This window comes from Ascaphus truei, chromosome 12, assembly GCF_040206685.1.
Source record: "Ascaphus truei isolate aAscTru1 chromosome 12, aAscTru1.hap1, whole genome shotgun sequence".
NCBI classification, from domain to species: Eukaryota; Metazoa; Chordata; class Amphibia; order Anura; family Ascaphidae; genus Ascaphus; species Ascaphus truei.
In genome coordinates, this window is record NC_134494.1 from 30,078,396 (window position 1) to 30,100,245 (window position 21,850).

Genomic DNA, 21,850 nt, shown 5'->3' on the forward strand with positions numbered 1-21,850 from the left:
CAGGAGGGGGGGGGGGGCAGTGGACAGGAGGGGGGGGGGGGGCAGTGGACAGGAGGGGGGGGGGCAGTGGACAGGAGGGGGGGGGGCAGTGGACAGGAGGGGGGGGGGCAGTGGACAGGAGGGGGGGGCAGTGGACAGGAGGGGGGGGCAGTGGACAGGAGGGGGGGGGCAGTGGACAGGAGGGGGGGGCAGTGGACAGGAGGGGGGGGGCAGTGGACAGGAGGGGGGACAGGAGGGGGGGGGCAGTGGACAGGAGGGGGGGGCAGTGGATAGGAGGGGGGGGGCAGTGGATAGGAGGGGGGGGGCAGTGGACAGTGACACACACACACACACACACACACACACACACACCTCAGTTGATGCGCCCTTTCTCAGTTCCGTTTGGCGCCGGAGGTGGGGAGCGACACCTACCTGTACTTCCGGGCGCCGCCACCGTCTGACTCGGCGCCGCGAGGGAGGAAGGGGGTCCGCCATCTTACGCGCCGCGTGGCAGCTGCGGGAAGCGAGGTGATTTGGAGCGGGGAGGGGGGAGAGGTGATTTGGAGCGGGGAGAGGTGATTTGGAGCGGGGAGAGGTGATTTGGAGCGGGGAGAGGTGATGCCGCTGGGGAGGGGGAAGAGGTGATGCCGCTGGGGAGGGGGAAGAGGTGATGCCGCTGGGGAGGGGGAAGAGGTGATGCCGCTGGGGAGGGGGAAGAGGTGATGCCGCTGGGGAGGGGGAAGAGGTGATGCCGCTGGGGAGGGGGAAAAGGTGATTTGGAGAGGGGAGAGAGGTGTGTGTGTGTGTGTGTGTGTGTGTGTGTGTGTGTTTTATTTATTTTTTTGGACCTTTGGCCCGTCACTCCGCCTCAGGCCAATGAGAGGTGTGGGGGGCGGGCCAAGGGGGTGGTGTGAGTGTGTGAGGCCAATGAGAGGTGTGCGGGGGCGGGCGGGCCAAGGGACCAATGAGATTGCCGCTAGGGACACCGGACATCCAGCAGGCAGGCATGCATGCAGGCAGGCAGGCAGGCAAACATACAGTGCTTTCACTAATATAGTATAAGATATATATGTGCTGCTTGGACCAATAGGAGCTCGCCACGATGTTAAATCCACTCGCCCGGGGCGTGCAAATGTATAGGTTTGTCGAACACTGTATATATATATATATCTGAAACAAGGTCACGAAAAAAGCTCAATATACAGTAAAAGTTTCATTATGCAAGACCAAACCTTAATCATTGTACTTTGACTCAACCTATTAAAATGATCTATCCAACAACGCCTTACTCATTATTATGCGGTTGTACAGCGATCAGGATTGTAACTGTATATTTTTTGTTCATTGTCTTGTGGTTTGTAGAATCATTGCAAAAGTTCTTTGTCGGAAGTGTTTGTAAAGCTGTGTTCATATGGTTGGAAGTACAGCCTGTAAATAGGAATATACATCATATGTTTTGAGATCTGGCAGTTATATTTTTCTGACCGTAGACTTATTGGCAAGCAACGTCTCTGCTGAATTTCCATGTTGGTACATTTCTGATTAGATTTTAAACTAGTTTGTTTTTGAGTATTCATAGGATATAGCTTTTACTGTAGGTCGTCGTTATTCCATTTATGTCTTTCATACACAGAGCAGTAACGTCGTTTACTAGTGAGCAGAAAAACAGCATGAAAACAAGACATTAATGTTTCAAACTGATAAGCAAAATAGTCAGTTTGGTTTTGCATCACCAATAATGCAACTTTATATTGAGCCACAGCATATAGAGATTGGTTCATTCTTTGTGTAACTGGCTTTGTTGCAGAGTCATGGGAGCTTACCTTTGAAACATTAGCTGTTCACCCTGGTAATTGCTCCAGCCTCTAATTTAATGAAAACCCATTAAACCGAAACAATAATTAAAATAAGACATCATCTCTGTAGGAGGCTTGCATATTAAACCGAGGAGCATTTCAATGCGTGCTAATTTATTTTATTTTCCTTGAAAAATGGTGTTTGGAGGAACATCTAAAACGTGATTTATTAGTCAATGGTCATAAATAAAGTACAGCTGCGGTTGAAAGAGTTTTCACCAGTGTTGCTTTTTTTTTTCTTGAACCTGGTTGCTGATGGAGTATATAAGCAAATCATTTCCTTAGGAATACTGTATGCAAACTCTCTCCTTGGGTCAGAACTGTATAACAATCAATGAATTGCCAACCACACATTTTTGTAGTAATCTTACATGTGAGTATGAGATTAGCTAGTTATTATTATTATTATTATTATTATCATCGTCATCATCATTCTGTAAAGCGCCAACATATTCAGGTACAATGGGGTACAGAGTAATGTACATTACATAAACTGTTACATACAAATGAGGACGGACATGCACAAACAGATACAAAGAGGTAATGTGGTCCCTGCTCCTGACCTTACAGAGTGCAGCAGGGGTGACCAATCTGACTGGGAGTTGGAGCCAGAATTTACCTGTCTCATTATCAAAGAGCCACAATAAGAAAAACAATTCTAATTAATAACTGTATACATTGACAGAGCATAACCTGACCGTGTCAGTGTGTAGTGCCGTCTGGCTACATACTCTGAGTCAGTGAGAGTGCCGTCAGGTTATACTCTGTGTCAGTGTATAGTGCGGACACTATACATTGGCAGAGTATGAAGCCAGCAGCACTACACACTGACACAGGGCATAACTAAACAGCACTATACACTGACACAGGGTATAACCGGACACAGAGTACGAGCGGGAGGTGGGGGGGAAGAGGGGGTGACACATGGGAGGGGGGAGAGGTGGTGACAAATGGGAATGGTGGGGGGAAAAGAGAGGGTGACATATGGAGGGAGTGATAGATGGAGGAGGGGAAGATGGTGTGACACTTGAGAGGGGGAAGAGGGGGGGAAATGGGACAGTGGAGGACAAGGGGGGAATGGGGAAGTTGGAGCGGCAAGGGGTGACAGGAGGGACAAGGGGAGAAGTGGGGTTATTGTCCCTACCTCGCTCTCCAGTCTTCACAGCCAGCACCACATGGAACAGGGTGTATACCTGTGCTGCTTGGGAGCCCACCAGGGGTCGCTGGTCCATAGGAGCTAGGAGAGGAGCTGGCTAGGGCACACTCTGGCTTCTCATCTTCCATGTCTCTATGATGTCTCTGCACTGACTGCAGTCAGAGCCCCCGTTTTCCCCCCCTTCCCTTCAGGAACCACACATGTAGCACTGAATGGCCACGTGTGGCCCTTGGGCGACAGGTTTGTCACTCCTGATCTAGAGAGAATAAGGGGCAATGTTGAAACAAAAGGTAAAGTGTCTGCTTATTGTGGGACATAGTATTCCTCAGGATGGATCATGTTATAGCAGCACAGCTGATACCATTTAGGTTTGGGGGGGTGGATGTTAACGGGTGTTAGCCGGAAGTTTGGTCCAACCACACAGCTGGTCCCAATACGGTTGGAGGAGGGTGGGGGGGATGGATGTCTGGGGTATGCCAGATAAGCTTCCATGAAAAAGGTAGTTTCAGGGAGTTTTACTATATCTGAATGCTGGGGGAGAGTCTGATGGTGCGTGGTAGGGAATCCCAGAGAGAGGCAGCGCTGGAGAAGTCGTAGGCGTTTGTTATTCCTAAACATGGCCTGGTTGGGGTGTCCTGAGGACAGAGTTGAAAAACACGACTGTGAAATGTATTTCATAGGGTGTATTTGTCAGGCAGAAAAGCAAAATTGACTAATTTTAAAGTCTCAATAAAAAGCTGACCAAAGTGTTGAGCTCCTTGTAAGAGACATGGGCAGTGGTATGACCATGGAGACGGATTTGGAGAAATGAAACAGTGGCATATATTCAGCCCGTGACTTTAAGTGATACAGTTTAAGGCCTATCCCTTTTGTAAGGGCTAACTCACATCACCAATCTCTATCTGCAAGGCTGGGAGGAAAAGCCTCTTGCCAACCCAAAACCTCAAAGTCCAAAAGCGGTACCTGAAAGCCGGGACCCTTCATGTCAGTCTCTGGATCGGTGTCTGTTGAGGGGCCAGCCTCTGGCGGTTTCCCGGGTTCGCTGCACCCTGGAATTGAGGACTGGTCCCTGGTGTCTTGCTGGTAGCACACAGTCCTTCTGTGTGCTAAAGGGTCTCTGTGTTACGCCGGTGCTGCCCGCAGACCAGACCAGTCCCTTATACTGAGGCGGGGACATATATGTGCACGCACCAGCAGCAAAAGGAGCGTGTCCGGAGTGTGGTGTTTTAGGCGTTGCCAGGCCAGGTGTGATAGCTGTAACAATACTTGCCGATTCCGGTAAAGAAGAGCCGTAGTCGTTGCCATTAGCCAAGGTCAGGGAGAGGAGAGTTCCGGAAGGTCGGTGTCCAAGCAGAGGTTGAGGGGCGTAGAAAGCAGAGAGGTCAGTTGGGAGCCGGGGTCCAGAACCAGAGATTGCCGTCCGCCAAGCCGAGACGTGACCTGACTAAACGAAGAGAGAAAGTGCCAGAGTAGACATCCGCAAGTGGAGACTGTCGAGCGATGTGGGAATGACAGGACAGGCATTATATAGTGTGGCTGGCGAATAGGAAGAGGAGGCAGACCTGGAGGAGTGCATGGAGCTGTCCTGAATAGGCTGCCTAGAGAAGAATACAGGTGAGCAGTCTTAGGGCATGATTGTGGGCTGTATGTGTGTTGGGGGTGGGGCCTCACTGCAGGAGCAGTGAATAAATTAACTTGATCCGGCGCGCGCTCCGTAACGAGGGGGAGCGTGCGCCCATGAGCAGCAGCAGCCGCCCCAGCCGCCTGCGGAACAGCGGCCGCCCGCCGGGGACGTGGAGGGAGTCCCCCAACCACGGGGACCGGACGGGACCGGCGAGGGAGATGCCCTGCAGCAGCGGGCGCAACATGAGGTGAGGGGGGGGTCACGCTGCGGCCCTCGTGACCCCCGAATCCTCACACTCTGTCAGTTTCCAGCAGGAGGCTTTTCTAGCTCTCTGATTAGCCAGATGGAGACTGGTTAATTGTCTAGCTGCAATTAACCAGCTCCCTGCGGGATTCCTCAGATCACTATAGGCTTATATTGAAGCCTTATTTAAAACAAGGTTAAGTCCCTGTTACACTCCTACTACGTATGCCAAATGTGGACCACACTCCATAAATGAACCAGATCTTCGTCCGTTTATTCGGCATCTGATAACTTGCAAAGTTCACATTGCTTAAAAATTAGCGAGATTATGGCAAAATGTTGCAGAATTTTGCACAGCAAATATAAATCCCACTTTGGAGCACATTCACATGTCTTAGACAGGTCTGCAACCCTGCCTTTCCCCATTATCTCTTCCACTGCAGCCAAGGATTCTGGGAATTTAGCAAAATAAATGGCAGGGTTCCATTTTGATTCTGTACTGGAATTTACAATGTACATTTGACTTTGTTTTTGGTGAATGTTTGGCAAAGGACATATTTGTCACGTAACAATATCGGCAAATATCACCTGGTTCGCAAACGTCAGTGAAAATCACACATCCTTATTCCCACATTACCTCCTCGGATTCAAGTGGCAGTGATTGTTTTGATAGATTACATGTGGTTGGCTCCTTTTCAAAAGAAAATTGAAGAAGTAGAAGCAATTTAAATTAAATTTTTACAGTATGATAAATGTGCCCAATCAAATTCCATGCAGGGTTTTTACAATCTTTATTGAGTCCCTGATGTTAAAAGGAGCAATCCAAGCTCGCAATTTATTTATTTTTTAACTAAAGAATTGAAGCAGGGGGTCTCCGGACCTGAAACCTGTTAATTTCAGCTCCGGAGACCCCTTGCTTCCACAGATACTTACCTCAGAAATAGATGCCGGTAGCTACTCGGGCTCTGTTAAATGTCCTTAAATTCGCTTTTTGTATAGATTTACGTCAGTATAACAGAATTCAGCATTCTTGTCGTTTGCACACAAAAACAAAACGTTTATTTTGAAAATAATTACTTACATACAAAAATAGTAAGAATGACGATGATGTTTCAAATAGATTGATATTCTTAAGAATAGTTGCACATAGTAACCTTCTTTCTGTTAATCTCTCCAGGTATTACCATTTCTTTCTCCTCTTCATGATATCATCACTCTGGCCTGGTCTTTCTTCATCTGGCCTATCTTCTCCTCATCCTTCCTTCCTTCCTAAAGCTTACTAAGCTCACTGTTGTATTTATCCATAAAATATTCCTTGAATCAGCTCTCTTAATATATATTTCTATTTCAAATTAGGTCCTGCAGTTTCAAACTATGATCGCATAACAAACAGCACACTTATTCTAAACATAGAATACCAAATACAGTAAGGACTGGAAGAGTCTCAGAGCTTTTGTCACAGCCTCTACTCTCAGCTAAAGTCACAGTTGTCAATAGTCACTCAGTGTCAAACCTAAACAGGGTTTCTGCCTACTCTGACCTTTTAGGACAGCTGCACCGTCAAAATAACTCTTTAACCGAAAATACAATCAGATATAATATATAGATATGAAGGAAAGTCCAGACTATTATACTGTATACTTTAACATTCTGCCTTTGATAACAGATTCATTCATTACAATATAATTATTGCTAAATTGGATTTCTTACAGCCCCCCTAAATTAGATTGTAATAGAATCACTATAAATCTTTCAAACAACCATACATATCACATTCAAAACTTATCAAACAGAATGTCAGAATACAGCATACCTCTGAATTACTCTGCCTTCACAATACATATTACCAAGAGTTGAAAAAGAATACATCATAAAACAATGTACAATGATGAAGATAAATGAAACACTTATTTCCCAATACTGATACATTATAACAGATTTCTTTAAAAACTTTTGCCCATCAAGCCTTTAATTACCCATCGTGTTCTATCTCTTTTAGTTTACCTTCTTCATGTTGAAAAACAATTTCTGCTTTTAATTGTTTTTGTAACATGTGAAGTAAACCTTCATCTTTTTAAATTTCTTCAGTCCATTTCTCCCAAGAGAACTCAAACTCATTTATTTGAGGTATATTAAACTGTAATGGAACCATATTTACATCTCAAGAATGTGTAAATATATTCTTATTGGATTTCCTCCATTACAAATGAATTCTTCAATTATTAAAGGTTTTTACTGTTTCAATACAAAGTAAGCATGAATGATAATCTTGACCTGGCGTAATAAACAAAGTATTTTAGAATAAAAATGTAAACAAGCGTAAAAAATCTATCCGTTAAATCTTGCTATAATTGTGTAAAAAATAAAAATCTGGATATTGGAGACTATAAAATAACTGAATATTACTACCACTATTTCTAGTACTGTTCTAGGAAATAAAACTCTTTCTTTTCCCAATATGGACTTTTAAAGAAAAAATAATAATACTTGTACATACTGTACATCGCACCCATAAATCTGTATAATTTTGAACCAATAACAATTCTTCTAGCAAACTTTGTTGTACTCCTAGAGATGTAATTCCCCGTTGTACTTTTTCAGTATTGATTATTTCTTTCAATAGTCCCAGTAGTAATAAATATAATAAAAATAGTCATTTTGTTCTTTTTCCTAAAAAATGAAAAAATATTCAGTCCCATCGGTGATGACTCTTGTTGATTTTCCTCATTCTTCTTGACTCCGATCATCCAATCGTATTCTTTATTCATCACACAATTACATATGACCTGTAAAAATATAGCAGTATCATTATATTGGTAAATATATTTAACCTTAGTCCATCTGGATCATACACTTACAATCGACATATTACGTACATAAATAACAAACATAACCTTTAACATAATGTTAACTATATCATAAGATCCTTCTCAATTTGTTTACCAAATACTTTTTTTTTCATAAAAAAAATGATCATAATTGTCATCTACTTCACTTCCCCCCTTTTAAAATTTTGGAAATACAGAAGACCTGTTTTAATTCCTAAATTTTAAATCCTATTCTACCAACTGATTATGGATGATACTTTAAATCTTTATTTAATCCCTAAAATTTCACATGTAAACTTTCATCAGTAAACCTGTGAAATGAGAACCCTTATCTGACTCAAGAATGCGTGGAAAACCCCATCTGGAAAAAACATGGTTCCATAAAACTCGTGCTGTAGTAATTGCATCATTTTGCTTGACCAGAATGCTCTCAACCCATTTTGAAAAGACAGCTCCCGTAATCCAAGCATGTTTTAACCCATTCTTCCCTGAGGGTAAGGAACCATTGTGATCAATTTGCCATGTGAACCATGGGCCATCTGCTGGTGCAATACATTGGAAAGGTGGTTTTTGTCTTTTGAGCCTAGGATTTCCTTTTAAACTTTCCAAAAGTGTCTCTTGTCCTACGTGACCCAAACTTTCATGATTTATGGCCTTTTCTTTATGGACACGAGAAGGCTTTAAATCAACCCGGGAAATAGCAATGGACGTATCCTTTGCCTGTTTCTCTGTAAAGGAAAGGAGCTGCCTATCTTTGTGTCTGACTGTCGCTGTGGCACTAGTCTCTGTAAGCACTACATTCTGTTCTGTTAAAACCTCTTCCTTAGCCAAGGAATCAACTATTGCATTTCCTTCAGTGAGAAAATCCTGTCCTGTTTTTTGTGTTATTTGGAAATCTTTCTTAAGTGTTGGCTTGACACAAAAATTATCACTGATTTCAGGTAATTGAAACTCACTGGTGACCATTTCAATTGGACAAACACTTCTCTCGTTACCATATTCAGAAGGATTAATTAACACAGGCTTTCTTCCTTTAGAATCTTTCCAAATTGCCTTATTGCCTAAATCCACAATATTACAAAGAGGTGTTCTTGGCAACATTGGTAACTTTTCTTTTGTTACACTTAACTGTGCCTTGGTATCTATTAAAAACTCTGTATCAAACCCCCCTAAGGTTCCTTCTTTATCCAAAGTTACTGGAGTTAATACTTCAAGAGGACGTGGTTTCAGATAGTCTAGTCAGGATGAATTAACTCTTTCGTCTATGTGAGTTATGTTACAAACCTGTTTGTGTGTGAGATCATTAGTGCCTGTGTGCTGAAGAAATACATTCTCTTTCCGCAAACTTTTTTGTAGATCTAAGAATTTGTCACAGTTTCTTCTATAATGCCCGATTTCTCCGCAATGAAAACATTTTAAACTTTGCAGCCGCAAAGGCTTGTCTGTTCTGCAGTTGTCACTCCTGTCACTCTGACTGTTCCAAGAGCTGTTACTTTTTTGAGTGGCATGAAAGGCATTTCTATCATTAACAACTTCTGAGATTTTAAGTCTGGGATTATTCTGCAAAAACTGACGTCTAATATTATCAATAAAAAGAGCAGCAACTTCTAATGATTCTTTCTCAGAAGCAATTGCTAATGTTACTGGATCTAAAAATGTAAATTTTTTTACAAATGCTCTAATCATTTTCTCTTCAGAATCTTGATCAGAAAACAGTAATTTGTATGCAGTCTGGAATTTTAACATAAACTCAAAAGTATCCTCTGTAATTTTGGGTTTAAGATCTTCCAAAATATCAACAGTAATGGCATGTCCGGTGGAAATGTAAATTAATTGGCTAAGTCTGTCAATGCAGGACCCTTGTATAAAATCACCGTTATCATCCACTTGAGGCATGCTGACAGGCATTTTTAACCTTCGACTCATGTGAGTTGGTAACCACAGTTTGTAAATCTTATTTTTCTGTTCCTCAGTCAAATTAAATCGATCTGTATAAGATTCAAAAATGTCTGCATTATGAAATGCATCCAGGTGATTTTTATAATCAGGTATATCTTTTAATACCTTCATTAAATGATCGTGAATCTTTAAATTCAGTGTAGCTGCTTTATCATGGAACTTTTTCCTTGTCAGTTCTGTGCTGCTAATGTCAGTCACATCTACGTCTACACTAGAACTAGGAATAAAGGACGCCCCTTGAGTATCTTTTTTCTTTTTGTCTTTACCAGCAGCGCATGCAAATTTGATATTGGATGTTTCAATTTGTTTTTCTAACTCATGTATGCGTTTATGTAAAATGTTACAATTTGAACATTGATCAGTTTTTACAACTTCAATTTTATGCGAATTCTCATCATTGAAAACCATCAAATTAAACACTTTGATCATTTTCATAACATTTCTTAATTTTTTCTTATCTTTATGCATAGTTAGTATTTTCTTATCTATTCTCTCATTTTCTATTTGCACCTGATTCCACAGAGAATTCCATAATTCAGTGTCAGTAGATGTATGAGGTAACACATTTAACATCATATTACTGTCATTTGCATATGAATTAATAAATTCCATTACTTACGTTTTGTTAAGTATTTTCTTTCACCGAAAACTTGTGCTGCAAAAACTCGAATTGTTCCCCCACAAACGTCGCAACGTTTCTTTGAAGAAATTCCATGCTATTCCATTCAGCGCATACAAATGCTCCAGACAATGCTCCCTGCACGTCCCGCAAATGTACCTTCTTCCTTGGGAAACTTGACCAGACAAAGGCAACCCCCGAACAGTCCGTCTCCCTCTAGGAGATTCGTGAAACGTGGTTCTCTGTCTCTGATCTGTTAATCAACTGTAGTCAAATCTACCAAAAACTTGACACTTCTTTTTTTCTTCGGTTCGTTTCAATTTTTTCTCAAATCTTGGATCCAGGATGTATCGACCACACCCCCTCTAATCCAAATGTGACGAAAAAACTGAATGAAGGCTGGCTCGCCAATGTTAAATGTCCTTAAATTCGCTTTTTGTATAGATTTACGTCAGTATAACAGAATTCAGCATTCTTGTCGTTTGCACACAAAAACAAAACGTTTATTTTGAAAATAATTACTTACATACAAAAATAGTAAGAATGACGATGATGTTTCAAATAGATTGATATTCTTAAGAATAGTTGCACATAGTAACCTTCTTTCTGTTAATCTCTCCAGGTATTACCATTTCTTTCTCCTCTTCATGATATCATCACTCTGGCCTGGTCTTTCTTCATCTGGCCTATCTTCTCCTCATCCTTCCTTCCTTCCTAAAGCTTACTAAGCTCACTGTTGTATTTATCCATAAAATATTCCTTGAATCAGCTCTCTTAATATATATTTCTATTCCAAATTAGGTCCTGCAGTTTCAAACTATGATCGCATAACAAACAGCACACTTATTCTAAACATAGAATACCAAATACAGTAAGGACTGGAAGAGTCTCAGAGCTTTTGTCACAGCCTCTACTCTCAGCTAAAGTCACAGTTGTCAATAGTCACTCAGTGTCAAACCTAAACAGGGTTTCTGCCTACTCTGACCTTTTAGGACAGCTGCACCGTCAAAATAACTCTTTAACCGAAAATACAATCAGATATAATATATAGATATGAAGGAAAGTCCAGACTATTATACTGTATACTTTAACATTCTGCCTTTGATAACAGATTCATTCATTACAATATAATTATTGCTAAATTGGATTTCTTACAGGCTCAGAAAGCGGGGCTTTTACGTTTAAAGCTCCCGCGTCACATGAGCCAATAGGAAGCCGCACCAAGAAAAATTTGCCGCCTTGGATTGCTTCCTTTAAAAAATATATATATTTTTTCAATCCTAGAATCTATAGATTAGGCTCGTCATAGGCTATTGGGCACACACCCAGGCAATGCAAGTGTGTGTGTGTGTGTATGTTTTACAATGCCCTCCACCCAGCCAGAAATATTCTCGGTAAGTGTGCCAGATCCAGAGATAATAGGGCGCCCAGGGTTACCCTCTTTGTGAATTTTAGGGAGCATGTAGAATGTACCAGGTATTGGGTTAGCTGGTATCAGGTCCAGAATTTGTTCTCTTGTGCGGATCGGGAGTGTTTTAATGCTCCTGTTGAGTTCTCGCATGTATTTTTTAGTTGGATCCTCCTGCAGTTGGGTGTAATACTTTGAATCAGAGAGTTGCCTGTGTGCTTCCCGCAGGTAGTCTGTGGTGTTCATTATGACCACTGCTCCTCCCTTGTCCGCAGGTTTGATTGTTATGTTGTGGTTGGCCTTTAGCGATTCTATGGCTCTCCTCTCCATCAGTGTCAGATTATAAGTTTGTTTCCTTCCTTTGTCCAGGATGGTGGTTTTGGCGCTGTGTCTGAAGCTTTCAATGTACCGGTCCAATGTGGGGTTGCGCCCAGTTTGTGGGATCCAGTTGGATTTTTGCTTCTCCCTGCTCATATATATGTATGTGTGTATATATATATATATATATATATATATATATATATATATATATATATATATATATGTATATGTATATATATATATATATATATATATATGTGTATATATATATATATGTGTATATATATATATATATATATATATATGTGTGTATGTATATACACTATATATATATATATATATATATATATATATATATATATATATATATATATATATTTACACAAGTAATATTTGTATTTTATTTTAATGTTGCGTGATTCTATCTGTGGAACCCAATTACATTGATACATTGTTTAAATGTTTGTTTGTTTGTTGCCTGCTATTTGGAACTGTCCTTTCAGAGTATCTTTTGCAGATTACTGATCTGCTGCTGTTGGACAAAATATTGCAGAACCGTAAAATTGGCACATCATGAGCTTATTAATGCTGCACCAGTTGTTGAATGGCAACTCCATACACAATGTGCCTCTTCTGCAGAAATGAGCCACTGTTGAAACATTGAACCAAACAGACAAATGAGAACTCTGTTGTAATTGTACAAGCAATTGTCCTATTATTTCAATATTATTTTGCTGATGAAAACAATGAAACAAGACTTAAAATATTCTGTGAGATCCATCAATGTCAATGGTGATTAGTTTTACTTTAGCTTGTAAAATATATGCTTAATAAAATTCTTAATTGCATAGTAAATTTCCACTTCTTATTTTACTTAATTTGTCATTAACGTAAACGACTTAATGGAAATAAATCCAAATGAGAATAAAGGCACGGTTACACAGGAAATAAAAAAGTAGTTTATTTGCCACTGCTAGAAATACACACAACAAAACTCGCCTAATTACACAGGAGCCCCAGTAATGAAATAAGCAAGATACTATACTATTCATCCCACGGGCAGTACAAAGGACTCGGGGCCATCCCTTAAGGTTGGAGGAAAGGAAATTTCACCAGCAACAAAGGAAAGGGTTCTTTACAGTAAGGGCAGTTAAAATGTGGAATTCATTACCCATGGAGACTGTGATGGCAGATACAATAGATTTGTTCAAAAAAAGGTTGGACATCTTTTTAGATGGGAAAGGTATACAGGGATATACCAAATAAGTATACATGGGAAGGATGTTGATCCAGGGATTAATCCGATTGCCAATTCTTGGAGTCAGGAAGGAATTAATTTTTCCCCTTAATGGGGTTTTTTGTTTGCCTTCCTCTGGATCAATAAGTAAGTATAGATATAGAATAAAGTATATTCAACCTCATCTACTATGTAACTATGTAACTATGTAGCTTGCCATCGTTTAAGTGGGATTTTAAAATTGTCTCATGAAGTTTTTGGTGTGTTTGCAGAGATGACACAATCAGTGGTGTTGAGTAGCATGGTAAATTTTAACATGCAACACAGCAACAGACTCTCTGGATAGCAAAGCATTGGGCCAAGCTCCAGTTCAATGTTCTTGTGTACAGAGCAGAATTTTAGTAGCTGTGTTGGTTCTGAAGTATACATTTGTTACATGTTGTTATATAGTACTAAACTCATATATAGCGACATATCCATGAAATAAAACAAAAAACATTATGATCAATTACACAATCATTACCTGCAACAAATATTGTTCTTAAGTAGCTGTTAGGGAATTAATCTTTTATTTTAGTTTCTCGTTCGCGCTCTCTCTCGTTCTCTCTCGTTCTCTCTCTCTCTCTCTCTCTCTCTCTCTCTCTCGTTCTCTCTCTCTCTCTCTCTCTCTCTCTCGTTCTCTCTCTCTCTCGTTCGTTCTCTCTCTCATTCGTTCTCTCTCTCTCATTCGTTCTCTCTCGTTCTCTCGTTCTCTCATTCTCTCTCTCTCGTTCTCTCGTTCTCTCTCTCTCTCGTTCTCTCTCTCGTTCTCTCTCTCGTTCTCTCTCTCGTTCTCTCTCTCTCTCGTTCTCTCGTTCTCTCTCTCGTTCTCTCTCTCTCTCTCTCGTTCTCTCTCTCTCTCGTTCTCTCTCTCTCTCGTTCTCTCTCTCTCGTTCTCTCTCTCTCGTTCTCTCTCTCTCGTTCTCTCTCTCTCGTTCTCTCTCTCTCGTTCTCTCTCTCTCGTTCTCTCTCTCTCGTTCTCTCTCTCGTTCTCTCTCTCGTTCTCTCTCTCGTTCTCTCTCTTTCTCATTCTTTCTCTCTCGTTCTCTCTCATTCGTTTTCTCTCACTGTCTCACTTTCTCTCTCTCGTACTCCCGTTCTTTCTCTCTGCCTCATTCTCTTTCTCTCTGTCCAGTTCTCTCTCTCTCTGTCTTGTTCTCTGTCTCATTCTCTCATTCCCTCTTTCTAACTTTCTCGTGTTCTCTCTCTCGTTCTCTTATTTGCTTATTCATTCTCTCTCTTTCTCTCTCGCTCTCTCTTTCTCTCTGTCTCATTATTTCTCTGTCTTGGTCTCTCTCTCGTCTCTCTCTCGTTCTCTCTCTGTCTCATTCTCTCTAACTCTCTCGTGTTTTCCCTCTGTCTCGGTTTCTCTGTCTCGTTCTCTCTCTCTCTCTCATTCTGTCTCATTTACTCTCTCACGCGTTCTCTCTCTCTCTTTGTCTCATTATCTCTCTATCTCATTCTATCTGTCTCGTTCTCTCTCATTCTCTTTCTAACTCTCGTGTTTTCTCATTTTTTCTCTCTTGTGCGTTCTCTCTTGCTTTCTCTGTCTCATTTGTTATCTCTCTGTCTCGTTATCTCTCTTTCTAACTCTCTCATTCTCTCTTTCTTACTCTATCTCGCATTTTCTCTCTCATTCACTCACGCGTACGTTTTCTCTCTTTCTCTGTCTCTCTCATTCTTTCTGGTGCATTTTCTCTCTCTCTCTCACGCGTTATCTCTCTGTCTCGTTATCTCTCTATGTCTCATTATCGCTCCCTCTGTCTTGTTCTCTCAAAAGCTTCCCAGGTAAATTACCTAGTTCCATTACTATCTACGGTGGCATTTACTGTTCCAGGTTCAAAAGAGATGCGGCCCTTTTCATGTCATGTCATCAATTCTAGATTTGTTTGTCTGAGCATTTATCGGATTCCGACTCGGAATGGCCAGCGCTCGCCAAAGCGATGAGCAGCAGGTCAACTCAAAAACACAGTAGTCTGGTGCTTTAGATTTGCCGCCACACCTGTTGGAAGCAAAATAACCGTCAAAAATCGGTATGGTTGTGCAATCCACGTAAGGAAAACCCGTAATGCATAGAGCTGCTTTTAAATCTTGCTTTTACTTGGGAATAGGCACCTTTTATAGTAAATCAGCAAAGTATTGTTTTACATTAACAATGTTTTATTGTACAGGTATTTGTGAAGCTCACACATGTCTTCCTGAAAATGATCCGAAAATCCTGCAACTTGTTCCCTTTTAGTAATATCTAGAAATTAAAACCTTTTTTGAGTGAATTTGGTGTGGTCAGTAATTTTATGGGCAAACTGTAGCCACGGTGTTTGGTTATTTTTTTTTTTTTAATGCAAACATTAATATTTTCATGACTTTGCATGCGTCACAAACATCCAATATTTGCCAGATTCGTGAATGTCCATCAACATTGGCACATTCTCATTCCTGCTGAATACGTAAAGGATATATCTTTAATTTGACTTTAAATGTAATTTTCAGTAGCATCAAACATGTATATACATGTGCAACCCCTCTTTGCCTTACCTCAGACTAATACTTACTGCTGTCTCAGCTGTTTTTGGGAGGTTAGTGGCCCCTCCCCACACAAGGTTTAAGCGCCCCTCCCCACTTTCCAAGTTGGCAGGTCTGTTTCATTTTGCTGGGTTACGACAGATCCAATGCAGATCATTCTTCCTGTAATTATACAGGTAAATAAGAATTTTAACTCGGGTAGTGTTAGGACCATGCCTTGAAGTGGCAGCAGGCTTAAGACGCTTTGGCCAAAGGGTTAAACTAAATTACACTTTTTCAAGAGAATATATAGGTTGTCACATTGGAAGTAGCTTTGGACATCTTTGTTGCTTATATTTAGCCACGCCAACTAGCACTCCTTTTGACACACACACACACACACACACACACACACACACACACACACACACACACACACACACACACACACACACACACACACACACACACACACACATATTGTGTTAATGTTAGGGGTTTCTCAGAGCTTGTTGGGTATCTGTGTGTTTATTAACCAAGTGGAGAAGAGCCTACTGGTTTTGAGGTCATTACATTTTTTAGAGAGGGCATTTGCCCTTTTACAAAATGGCAGCTTGGCATCTTCCATTCAGTGAGCCAATCAGGAATGGGTACATTATGACTTACTGATAATTTCTTGTTGATAGACATATTTTCATACTGGGATGAAGAAAATTCCATGAGTGTTGGCTCTACCAGTGCAGTCAGGGCCGCAGACAGATTTCTGGGGCCCAGGACTAGAGTTACATCCGGACCCCCCCCCCTTCCCCCATGTCGGCGATATTGCAAGCCTCCTACACCCCATTTCACACCTTATGAGACCCCTCTATTTCCCCCTACTTCCCTCTATTTTCCCCCTCTGTCTCATTTCCTCTTCCTCACTCTCTCCTCTCACTCTCTCTCCCCCTCCATCAATTACCCAACTCTCCCTCAATCCCTCCCCCACGCTTCACGTTTTTCTCTCCTCTGCGTGTCACTCTTACTCCCTCTTTTCCTCTCACTCCTTCACCCCCTATCTCCTCTAACTCGCCTCTACCTTCTGTTAATTACCCCACTCTCACTCAATACCCACTTCCCCCAATACATATAAAAATACAATACATATAAAAATACACCCCCCAATACATATAAAAATAGACCCACCCCCCCTAATACATATAAAAATACCCCCAATACATATAAAAATACTTGTATCTATATCCCTCAGAGGGAATCCGGCCATGTGATCGGAAGCCCCTGAGGCTTCTGGGGTCTGCAGTCCCTTGCGGAGCCTCTATCTAACATGGCTGCCGCTCACGCTGATCACTGCACATGCGTGAGTCTCCTCTGATGGCCGCCGCAACTCAGGATTCCTCTGCGCATGCACGAAACATACTGCGCATGCGTGGCTATTACCAAGATGGGGTCCCTGCTATTCACACCTCCAGTCCCTGCTGCACCCCCCGCCCTGGTCCCCACTGCTCACACCTCCAGTCCCCGCTGCACCCCCCCCCTCCCCACTGCCCACACCTCCGGTCCCCGCTGCACCCCCCCCCCCCCGTGGTCCCCTCTGCTCACACCTCCGGTCCCTGCTGCTCACACCTCCAGTCCCCGCTGCACCCCCCCTCCCCACTGCCCACACCTCTGGTCCCCGCTGCACTCCCCCCCCCGGTCCCCGCTGCTCACACCTCCGGTCCCCGCTGCTCACACCTCCGGTCCCCGCTGCTCACACCTCCGGTCCCCGCTGCACCCCCCCCCCCTCCCCACTGCCCACACCTCTGGTCCCCGCTGCACCCCCCCCCCCCCCGGTCCCCACTGCTCACACCTCCGGTCCCCGCTGCTCACACCTCCGGTCCCCGCTGCTCACACCTCCGGTCCCCGCTGCACTCCCCACTGCCCACACCTCTGGTCCCCGCTGCACCCCCCCCCCCCCCCGGTCCCCTCTGCTCACACCTCCGGTCCCCGCTGCTCACACCTCCGGTGCCCGCTGCACCCCCCCCCCCTGGTCCCCTCTGCTCACACCTCCAGTCCCCACTGCTCACACCTCCGGTTCACGCTGCACCCCCCCCCCCCCCCGGTCCCCTCTGCTCACACCTCCAGTCCCCACTGCTCACACCTCCGGTCTCCGCTGCACCCCCCCCTCCCCACTGCCCACACCTCCGGTCCCCGCTGCACCCCCCCCCCCCCTGGTCCCCTCTGTTCACACCTCTGGTCCCCGCTGCACCCCCCCCCCCCAGTCCCCACTGCTCACACCTCCGGTCCCCGCTGCCCACACCTCCGGTCCCCGCTGCACCCCCCCCTGGTCCACGCTGCCCACACCTCCGGTCCTCGCTGCACCCCCCCCCCCCCCTGGTCCCCTCTGCTCACACCTCAGGTCCCCGCTGCACCCCCCCCGGTCCCCTCTGCTCACACCTCCGGTCCCCGCTGCACCCCCCCCTCCCGGTCCCCTCTGCTCACACCCCCGGTCCCCGCTGCTCACACCTCCGTCCCCGCTGCCCACACCTCCGGTCCCCGCTGCACCCCCCCCCGGTCCCCTCTGCTCACACCTCCGGTCTCCGCTGCACACACCCCCCCTCCACCCCCTGGTCCCCGCTGCTCACACCTTCGTCCCCGCTGCCCACACCTCCGGTCCCCGCTGCACCCCCCCCTCCTGGTCCCCTTTGCTCACACCTCCGGTCCCCGACTGCACACCCCCCCGGTCCCCGCTGCTCACACCTCCGTCCCCGCTGCCTACACCTCCGGTCCCCGCTGCACCCCCCTCCCCGGTCCCCTCTGCACACACCCCCGGTCCCCGCTGCACACACCCCCGGTCCCCGCTGCTCACATCTCCGTCCCCGCTGCCTACACCTCCGGTCCACGCTGCACACACCCCCGGTCCCCGCTGCTCACACCTCCGGTCCCTACTGCACATAAGTGTTTAATATATATTTTAATTCGCTCATAGGTTCAGGTCAGGAGGCTGCATCAATTCAGACGTCAACTAATCGTTCAGACATTAAAAGAAAAAGATTACCTAGATGATGACAGGCTGAGCGCGTCCCGTGGGGGTGTGGCGTGTCGGATCACACATCGCCCAGCAAACGGAGGCGCGCACACGCGGCCACACAGCGTCGCCAAGCAACACGTGTGCTCCTGGGAGCTTGTTCGGATGGCCGGGTGGCTAGTTTGCTTACGTGGGACAAATGTAATCTCATTATTGAAATACTGTATGGGAGAATGTCTTGCTACTAAATAGGAGAATACGTAGCAATTTTAATATTTGCAGAAGCATATAAGATTACAAAACTGTATAAAAGTACCGTCATGGGTCTTATTTACTATAAACATTTCAGAACTTTGTTTAATTAATAGAAATGAATAGTGTATTTTATGATATGCTTATTGTTCTTAATGTATAATAACTTATCAAAACAAATTAAATATAAGGTTGCACAAATTAGTCTTGTCATGAAAGATAAAGGCTGTAAAAAATAATAATATAGCCCTGTTAAGTTTATGGGCTATATTTCTACTCTCCTCCTGGCAGTAATTCCTGTGTAAGGGCAGGTTTGCCAGGAGTTATCATGGGTTTCCTCCACTTCAAGCACTTGCCCTGAGACAGTGAAGGTCAAGAGACACAGGGGCGGTGCCTGCTGAAGCTACTTAGAGCAGTGTCATTTCCTTTTTAGTAGTTTTGTTGGTTGAGTCAGTCAGTGCTCTCAGGAGTGAGAGTTAGCTAGTGGAGGAGAGGAGCTGATAGACCTATAGGGACATAGGTGGACCAAATACCTCTCACCCTGCATAGGGGGTGAGGGAAGAGCTAGACCCACTCTGGGTGCCCTCGGCCCAGAGTGGCGTCAGGGACATCCTGAAGGGAGACAGCCGGCTGAGACTGATTTGCTGTACTTGCTGTGTGCTGCTGCTGATAAGAACTTGAATAAAGGGTTCTGATTGATAAAGAGACAGGGTGTGAGACTGGAATCTCTCATCCCTGGGAGGGGATTCTGCTGTAGGGATTTAACCCCATATCCCTGGGGCCTGCACCAGATGGAGGCGCTGCACCATTGAGGAGAACAAAGCCACAACCCCAGAAACCTGTCCTGTTGTCCCCATGTCACCGCGGGAGACTCAGGCCCTCCTGTTGCCAGCAGGTATGCACCACACCCAGACATGTAGCCAGACCTTGAGACACCCTAGGGTACCTGATGTGAGGTTGGGGTGGGAGGCAGGGGGGGGTGGGGGTCCATGGGTTACATAAAATACAATTATTATTTTTTCTAAGGAACCCCAACTCTCTCTAATAGCGCGCCTGTGATCAAATGCATTGTAAATTCTTCTGTACAGTATTTGGTACATTTTTTCAAATTACCTGAAAATTGCTTCAAACCTTTTTGGGATTTCCGCAGAAACTCTGTTGAAAAACACCTCTCTAAGCATTTGGGGATTATAAGAAATGAGCACCTATCCATTAGAGACGTAGCATTAATTGGATATAATTTCGACTGATATGAAATGCTAGAGGCAGGAAGCAGTGACCCCCTTCAATTTAATCTAATGCTGTTTTGACGGGCAGCCTCTTCGTTTCTAGAAAAGGCTATATTGTTTTATTTATGTAACCCATGTTCCCACCCCCCCCTGGTCGCAGACTGGACCCCTAGGGTGTAGTGAGGGCTGGCTACGTGTACTATGGTGGTGTGTACCTGTGAGGAACAGGAGGGCCTGAGTCTCCCGCGATGGTATAGGGGACAACAGGGACAGGCTTCTGGGGTATATGCCTTCATCTTTAGCAGCAACGGTGCAGCGCCTCCATCTCTGGTAAGCCCTTAGGATGTAGGGTGAAATCCTTCCAGAGAGCCCTTTACTTCCGGGGCGAGAGATTTCAGTCTCACACACACAAGTCTTTTGTAAAAGCAGCAATGGCTCTTTATTCTCCAGCAGCAATAGCAGCATACACAGCAGCACTCAGATACAGTGTACAGGGCCTTGTCCTCCTCTCCTTCTCCTCCAGGCTGTACCCCTGCAGGATGGGCTGTATGGAGCTCCAATACTCCCGACACCCACCCCAAGGAGTATACCCTCTGGGTGAGGCTAGCTTCCCCCCCTCACCCCTGAGCAGGGTGAGGGGCATTGGTCCACCGCACTTTAGTCCTATCAGCTCTAATCAGGCTGGGCCTTAGCTTCTCCTCCTAGCACAGGTATTACTCTAATCCTGACTGTCAAGTCAGGCACTCCAACACCAACTCCTTCCCTCTGGCAGGAGTAGGCAACTAAATTTAAACAGCCCCACCCCTCATGATGTCAGCAGACCCCTTCCCTGTGTCTCTTGCCTTCCACACAGTCAGGGGGCCTACCTCCACCAATCAAGGCAGGGCTTGAAGCGGGGGAAACCCATGATAACTACTGGCGGCCTGCCCTTAGCAGGACTTACACCAGTAGGAGAAAAATATATAGTCCAAAATCTTACCAGGCCTACATTTAAAAAATTTTTTTTTAACTAATTTAATTAATCTAGAGAATTTTGTTTTCATTGTCTGTGAGCAAGTGCTTCTTATGTAATATGTAAAGAGAGTTTAGTACATAATCAGCAACTCAATATTAACTTTATTAACCTGTTTCCAAAACAGGTTGTTGGGATTTATTTGATGGTGGTGCTGTTTTTTTTGTAATGGCAGAGATTGGGTTATTTTATGGGATTAGTGCATATGTAAAACGTGATGTATATTATGAGGTTACACTTGGACCCCATACACTGATTTTCCTTTCTTAGAAAGTTTTCAAACGATATCAAGATCTGGTGTTAAATTAATATGCAGCACATTCTGCTGTATCAAAACCTGTAAGGGCTCAAATAGAGAAACACGCACAGATTTTGACAGCAGATAAGAACTACAGATGGGCGAATCAGCCCAAATCCGTTTCCCGGATTGTCTCGCATTTTCCCCCCAAAATCCGTTTCGTGGTGTAAAATCCGCAAACGGATTTGGTCGGTTTTAAGCCGCGCGGATTCGTCAAAAACCGCAAATGGATACAATCCATTGACGGGATCTGTAGAATCCAATCCGTGGATTCAGCAATCCGTTGG

General features: G+C 44.2%; 1 protein-coding gene across 6 annotated transcripts in view; it reads left to right on the forward strand.

Moving 5' to 3' along the window:
- The window catches only part of NELL1 (neural EGFL like 1), a 515,249-nt gene that overhangs the window by 60,928 nt on the left and 432,471 nt on the right, over positions 1–21,850 (forward strand). The window contains exon 1 of one of the 6 annotated variants that reach the window (XM_075567206.1): positions 3,132–3,281. The exons of 4 other annotated variants lie outside the window; for them this stretch is intronic. Coding sequence is in view for 1 of the 2 variants with exons in the window: in XM_075567203.1 (XP_075423318.1) it covers positions 19,880–19,919 (40 nt within the window). In the remaining variant the exon portion in view is untranslated. Of the gene's footprint in view, positions 1–3,131; positions 3,282–19,519; positions 19,920–21,850 lie in introns of those variants that run through there. One more of the 6 variants, XM_075567203.1, reaches the window with a different exon arrangement.